Below are 7,500 nucleotides of genomic sequence, written 5' to 3'. Positions count from 1 at the left end.
GGTTTGTCCGCGCGGTAGCGGGCATATTTTCGGAGGTGCTTCCATCGTAACGGAGATCGTTAAGCTCGTCGGCGCGCTGCTTATCGGCATTTTTATTGGTCGCCGCATGAGCACCAAGCTGATCCGGTAAGGTTTACGCTGCGTTCTTTTCCCTCAGTGAGGACGTTCGTCTGAGATGTGCAGCAGGGGCGCCCTTCCCGAGACAGCGAAGCGGAGTATAGCCGGCTACCCAAGCCACTTGCGGCTCGGCACTGGCGCAAGGATTCGTGTTGCTGGCAAAGGATGCAGTTGAGCGGATGATGGTGGTCTTGGGGGCCTGTCTGTCTGTCGCTGTGTGTGTGTGTGTGTGCAGGTGTGTGTGCCTCACGTACTCACCACTCCTCCATCTCTTTTCTTTCCTTTTCTAGGTCCCTCCCTTGCCCGCCCTCTTGTAGGCTGCCGACGATGTACCGGTTTTGCGTGTTGTTGTTCAGCGCAGCGCGAGTGGGTTGTGCGTGTGCGTGTCCACTCTTTCTCTCCGTCTTTACAACTCTTTCTGTGCGTGTGTGTGTGTGAGGAGGAAGAGGAGGAGGAGAGTGCCGATGTCTTCGCCTCTCGACGAAACGCGCAGCAGTGGAAGAAAGATGCGCGAAGAGCTTGAGTGGCAGCATCTACGCAGGAGCACAACCGTCCTCGAGTGCGTGGGTGTGCGCCAGTTTACGGGCGTTGGGGTGTGCGACCCTTCTCCTGCCTTCCGCTGCTGTTGTTTTTCCACTTGGAACGTTCTGACTTCGCCGCTGTAGTCGGGGCGCTCTTGAAGGATCCGAAGGCGGCGGCTTATCGGCGCGAGTGACACCCACATCCACGCCGTCACGGGGCTACACAGAGCGGCCAAACGCTTCGAGTTTTGTTTTCCACGCGTGCCGCGCCACTTCTTTCTCCGATGTGTACGTGCGCGTATGTGGATGCATTTATGCTGCTTCTCGTGGCCTTCTCGCTCTTCTTTCTGCACTTGTAGTGCGCGCGTTGCCGTCGCCGGCGAACGCGCAGCGCTTCACGGTCTTTTGTTTCCTCCCTCCACCTCCTACAACTCTACGTGTGCCATCACGTCCGTGCGCTACGTTGCCTCGCTTTTTTGGTATTCTTCTTGGGACACCTCTGTGAGCAGAAAGACGGACGCACGTGTGCACATGTCCTTTCAGCCGAACAGGGGTGTAAGATGGGTGATCAATGAGATGGAGGGGTGCCTTTTTCATCGTGTAAGCGCCGTGGGTTTCTGGCTGGTTGCGGCTCTGAGTTGTCTATGAACGCGAGCGCACGCGTGAAAAGACGTGGAATCGAACAGTGACGTGCACAAACGCGTACAAAGGCACATTAAGCTCGAGAGGTTGATACGCTTATAAGTTGCTCTGCAAGAACAGATGGACGAAGCCTATTGATTTCCTTGTTTATTTTTCGGAGCGCCTTGCTGCAGGGGCTGACCTTTTGGGGTGGATGGCGGCAGAGAGACAGCATGAAGGTGGTATCATCACCACCTCGTCCTCCTCTCTCCACTCCTCTTTCTCTTTCTCATGCTTTCTCCACGCGTGGACCGCAGCCCAGCAGCAATGAGCACAAGCGAGCGAACACCCACGCATATACACATTCGCGAAAGCGTATTTGCGCCACAGCAGCCCCTAACGGAAGCGAGAAAACATTGTGACAGCTCTGGCATGATTTGGTGTGTGTGTGTGTGCGAGTACGTGCCGCCGCAGGACCGCAACCGTGAACTGAAAAAGAGCACGTGAGGCAGCCACCGAAGCCGCATTGCCCCGCGGCTCTTCCGGTGGTGTCGGCGAAGAAGGGGAACACAAAGTCGACGCGGCCTCGATTTTGTTCACGCAGCCACGCGAATGGACCCGCGTACAAGGCTCTTTTTGCACACCTCATTTCTCCCGCTGCTCAACACTTTCAGCCAGCTGTGGCGGCACTGGTGCGGCGCATCTGGGCCGCGGATTGAAAGTTATAAAGATGGCACGCGCTGTCCGTGTCACAGACGTCGCACGGCGTGAGTTTGCGCCTGTCAGATGCTTAACTCGTGGATGGCTCACTGCAGCACGCGCGCCGCTTCATGAATGATATCGCTTTGCGGCAGGACTGCTGTTGGGCTTGTCGCCGAGCGCTACAACTGCTCCCCATGAATCGCCTGCGTGTGACGTACGTGTTGTCTGTGTGATGATGCCGTTCATTTGATGTGTGCCCTCATTCACCCCTTCACTCCTTCCTCCTTTGTCTGTCTCTCTTTCTCTACTGCGTGCGCGCGGCGCTCTCTCACATTTCTGTCGGCAAGCATCTTTGTGTTGAGCACCTTGTGATTGGGCCCACGCCCCCTTCTACCCTCACGACGCTCACCGGAGGCCGATATCTCCTTTCTTTTTTCTTTTGGCTCTTTCATGGGCTGTGCACAGCGCAGCGCAGAAACGGGCGTTGTGTCGCTCAGTATACCATCACTACTCTCACCTATCCACCCACGCCAGCACAGCAACGCCTCCCACACACCCAAGGCCATCCCCGCGAACACTCGCTGTTTTTGTGGTTTCGTTTTCTTGTTCGCTTTTTGTGCTGTGCTGAACGCCCTCGCCTGGGCCTTTGCTGCTTCACGCGCGTGGGGGCGCTCCGTTTTTCGTTTTTCTTTCGCGTGCCGTGTTGTCTTCCGCTCTCTTCATTGCTCTGCCGCTCACCCTCTGACTGTCGATGCCGCTCAAAGGCGAGGAGGCGGGGAACTTCCCGCGCTACTTCAGCCCGACGCACCCACGCAAAGGATATGCGGAGGATGCCGCCAGTAGTGTGGACGATGTTCATCCCATTGACCTGACGATATCGCACCGGTCCCGTAACCAAAACTTGCCTCCCCTGAAGCGCTACTGGCGCGCGCGCAGTGTCCGCCGCAACCTTGCCCAGACGAACGAACTGGATGAGCTGGAGAATCGGGCACATGCGCAGAAGAGCCTGTCGTGGTCGAACACCCACGCGGCCCACACCAGAGAGAACGACTTTACGTACATTTCCGGGCCAAAGTACTTCTTCCAGCAGTTTGTGCGCCAGTACCCGATCGCGGCCTTCTTTGTTTGGACGTTCCTGTTTCTGGTGGAGCTTTCCATGGTGGCGCTCTACATTATGCAGTCCACCGTGAGCTACAACGTCACCTGGGTCCAGTACGACACCCGCGAGCGCAGCGGGTGGTTCTACGCCCGCTCCGTGCTCTCGTTCATCTCGCTGGTGCAGATGTTCTTTGCCTACTCGCTGAGCGTGATGACTATCACGGTGGTGCTCATCACATCCATTTACCAAATCGTCATCTTCTTCGTCTCTATCCCGTCGAATCTCGGCTGGGTCAGTCGCCTGTACGTTCCTTACTTCATGCGGTGCTGGCCGATGCGGCAGTACTTTCTCTTCATCCTCGACTCGGTCGCGCTGATGATGCCGCGCAACCGCAAGCTGGACTTGCTACGGCTGGCTGCGGGCCCGCTGACCCTCTTTATCTGCATGGTGTTCTCTGCCTCTGGTTTCTTCCGCATCGACCAGTGCTTCCAGGGGTACCCTATGAACGTGGCGGTCTCCATCTACTTCGTCATTGTAACTGTGTCGACGGTCGGCTTTGGCGATGTGGTGCCCAAGACACCGGACGGCAAAGCCATCACCATTGTCATCATCTTCGTCTTTATTGCGAAGATGCCTACGTTTATCCGCGTCATCCGCTCGACAGCGAAGATTTTGAAGGCGTACCGCTCCTATACTGGCCGCAAAAACCACTTTATCGTGTACGGCCACGTCAACCGCGAGGAGGTCATCTCGATTTTGGACGAGGTGTTCTGCCTGTATCCAATGAAGTCCGTGTGCTTCTGCAGCAAAGAGTTTGCGCCGGACGTGCTCTCGATCGGCCGACACCCTACCTACCGGCTTCGCAGCACGTTCCTCATTGTGGACACACTGGACACCTTCGCGCTGCGTCGCATGAAGGCACAAGAGGCGTCGGCAGTCATCATCTTCCCCATTCGCGAGGGCTACTCCTCACGCGTCGATGATGACGTGATGCTGGCGGCCATCATATTTGAGCGTTTTGTGCCGAAGGTGCCGCAGTACGTGTGGCTGCGCTACGGCCTTCACGCAAAGCTGCTGAAGGGGCAGCGCTCCTGTGTGATCGATGAGCACATGAAAAAGAATATTATGGCGAGTGCGCTGCTGCTTCCGGGAATTGTTCCGTTCTTGGTGAATCTCGTACGCACGGCGTGGGCCGAGGGCGAAGAACCGGCAGATCTGTGGACGGAGAAGGGCGTCGATCAGTGGAAGAGTCAATACGAGTACAGCCGGCGCAACGTGATCAGCACATGCCCGGTGCCGCTGCGCTTCGTAGGCGCGACGTTTGGGCAGGTGGTAGCAAGCTTCAAGTACCGTGACGTGCTCATCGTCAGCGTGGAGGACAACGCAAGCAAGACAATGCGCTTTGAACTCAACTACCGTCTGGAAGAGCATGATGTCCTGATGGCCGTGTACGAGCGCACGCGCAACAGCCTGTCGCGCGCGCTGGAGGAGTTCAGCTCCCCCGGGCCACTGAACGAGGCGGCCAGGGAGACGTACGGCGCCCACTTCCGCCAGGACCTCGACAAGGGCGAGCTTCTGCACGAGAATATGAACTCCTCTTTTGTTTTCTACCCATACAAAAGCTCCGCCTCTCTGTGCGACATGGTGCCGCTGCAGAGCACCGTAGCCACCGGCGGCGGTGCAGCAGACAAAGAGGACGACCACGCCGACCTGAAGTCCGAGGACGAGGTGGTGTCCGTGGAAGAGGTGCGGCAGGCGGTCATGAGCATCTCAGATGTCGTGCGTGCCCCGTGCGGTATTCCGCTCGCTTCGCTGCAGTTGCGTCGAAATACCACCTCCCACCTGTGGTACCTCACACGGCGTCGCCAAAGCCTTCTGTCGGATTCGACCATACCAGCGGACGATCGCGAAGAGGAGCTTCGCTGTGTGACGGACCAGATCAACGCAACGATCCTCAAGGCCGCCGACGCGTATCTATCGGCGATCTCTGAGCATGACCGCCAGGCCATGGAGTCGAAGCACCAGGACGAGGTCTTTCTCTTTATTGATCAGACTAGCTCTATTCTTCGCAAGACGACCACGTCCGTTTACGAGGACGTCATTTCGCAGACGATTGCGCAGTACGAGCTGTACGTGATGATGCAGTGCATCTGCGCGGTGCACGCCCACTCCCGCCTGACTCTTCTGACGCTGCGCAAGTATCCGCCCCAGTTTCTGCAGACCTGGAAAGAGATCTTTGGGACACCACTGCGCTACATTCGAGGTCAGGGCTCCTTGGACGCGCACCTGAACTACGCCTTGACGGCGGACACGGACGTCAGCAATGTGCGAGGCATTCTCTTGTACTGCTCGCAGATGGGGCCACGCGACTTTGGTGACGTTCCCATCTGCTCCGTCGAGAACAGCGTGCGCGATTTGCTGGAGTGGAATGAGCAGACGCGGGATGGGCTGAGCGGCGCGCGTGAGCAGAACATCGTCGTAGAGCTGCAGTCCTTCCTCTTTTCTATCAAGGTGTCCCCCTTCCACAACGATGCAGTGTGGCGCTCGCGTGGCGAGGAAAATTTTCAGGAGACACTCGCCTTTATGATGGGTCGGTTTTTTTCCTCGAACATGCTCTTCACGATTCTCATCCATAGCCACCGTGACTCGCGCATCGTCAAGTTCTTCGAGATGGCCCTCAACCTCACGTCCACTGCGGAGATGTTTGACAAGGCGGTGTGGACAAACCGCACGGCACAGTCACAGACGCTCTTCAAGCTGTGCGGTAACCAGTCCCTGCACTTTGAGACCTTCGGTGACGCGTTTGAGTTTCTTCTTTCGAAGCGGAAGTGTGTGGCGATCGGCGTGTTTCGGTTGTTCCCGGCATCCGAGATGCTGAGTGGCACGCCGCGCTACTTTGTGACCAACCCGCCGATGTGCATGCCGCTGCTGATGGAGGATATCATTTATTGTCTGGACGGCAGCTTGAACATGGTGCGAACGTAGCGCACCCATGGCCAAAGGGCTGCAGAGGCGATGAATACGGCAGATTTGAAGTAAGTGCGTATGGTAACTGGTAGGCATGCGTGTGTCTACGTTGTTGACGTCAGCAAGTGTTTTTCTCTCACGGTCATACGAATGGCATCACGTTTTCTTTTTGTTGCCCAATTCGCGTCTCCTCCGGTCGCTCATGCCGTTATCACTTGCCGATCGCTTTCCCACTACCTCTATATTCTTGCGCTTGCTGGCGAGTCGAGGCAGTGGCGCGCTCCCGCAATACTCGTTGCGTTTCTCTCTCATTCACCCACCCTCACACGTCGAAGCGCGACTCGAGTCCCCTTGACAGAGTTTCTTCAACGCGAAAACGGCCGCTCCTGTGCACTGACCTGCTCTAGGCGTTTCGCGTTTTTTTATGTTTCTGTTCTTCTTTGGTTATTGTCTACGCTGCGCGCTGGAGCGTCGCTTGTGCGATGTATCTTTCCCGGGTCTCTGTCTCTCTTTGCAGTTGTGTATGGATGTGCGACTGTGCGCGTATGTCCTCCGACGCTCCCTTCTCTGTTCTCTGTCGCGGCAGGTGCTGAGTGTTAACGCCTCCGCGAGGGCTGACACACAGGCCTTGCTTGCGTGCTGCAAGTCGTCGGGCATCTCCTGCTTTGCTGCTGTCAAGAGGGATGCGTGGAGGCTAGCGGCGGAGGTGGTGGTGAAGAGCACGACAGACGATGGCGGTGCTGGAGAGCTCAACGTGTGAGACAGAGGATCAGGCACGCGCATCACACACTGCAAGAGGAGAGAAGAAGCGAGAGGGCACAGCGCGTTGCCACCGCTCGCCTTCCGCTTCTTTCGATGCTTTGTGCTCAGGCGATTGCGGACGGTAGACGGAGGGCGACGGGAGAAGTCGATACGACTGCTGATTGGCGGCTCGGGCCACGGTGCTTTATGCTTGTGCGCCCTAACATTTTTCTGCTGCTGTTGGCCACCGTCCACCTCGTTGACTTCTCCTTTGCATGGATCACGCCTCCTTCCCTTTTCTGTGCTGATAGAACGAGATAAAGAGCCTTAAAGTCGGCCGCCATGCTCATTGAGCATGGCGGCGCACGTTGAGAGACATTACCAGTTTCGACGAACCGCCGCAGAAAAGACAGAATGGATGGTGCACAGGTGCACAGGTTGCATATTGCTGGTTTTTCTTGCGCACCGCGCCCCCTACCTCTTTCCATGATGACGAGGCGACACTGCTCGGTGCGTGGCATCACAGGGCTGCGTGTATTTTCAGTCTGTGGGGAAGCAAAGCAGCCCTGCTATCCCCCCCCCTACCGATGCGGAGCCACCTCTGATGGTGACAGGGCCAAGCACCTACGGCGTAGGGGGAGGCCGGAGCTATGCACCGCTGCTGATGCCGGCGGTGATGTGGAGGATGGCGTTGCTCCGGAGCGACCTGCGACCGTGGACACGTGTGTGCCG

General features: G+C 57.2%; 2 protein-coding genes across 2 annotated transcripts in view; both read left to right on the top strand.

Annotated features, from left to right (window-relative positions):
- LDBPK_200110 (phosphoglycerate kinase C, glycosomal) overlaps window positions 1–130 on the top strand; it is a gene marked incomplete at both ends in the record, with an annotated part of 1,440 nt that extends 1,310 nt beyond the window's left edge. The window contains one exon of the mRNA XM_003860304.1: window positions 1–130. This exon is cut by the window's left edge and continues 1,310 nt beyond it. Within this exon, the coding sequence (XP_003860352.1) occupies window positions 1–130 (130 nt within the window).
- A 2,582-nt stretch (window positions 131–2,712) lies between these two features.
- Window positions 2,713–6,045, top strand: LDBPK_200100 (hypothetical protein, conserved; the record flags this gene model as incomplete). The annotated part of the gene is made up of 1 exon (XM_003860303.1): window positions 2,713–6,045. The coding sequence occupies one exon, from the start codon at window positions 2,713–2,715 to the stop codon at window positions 6,043–6,045; it is 3,333 nt and encodes a 1,110-aa protein (XP_003860351.1).
- Between the last annotated feature and the right edge of the window lie 1,455 nt (window positions 6,046–7,500).

Source organism: Leishmania donovani, chromosome 20, assembly GCF_000227135.1.
Source record: "Leishmania donovani BPK282A1 complete genome, chromosome 20".
NCBI lineage: Eukaryota > Euglenozoa > Kinetoplastea > Trypanosomatida > Trypanosomatidae > Leishmania > Leishmania donovani.
This window is presented reverse-complemented; position numbering and strand designations above follow the sequence as displayed.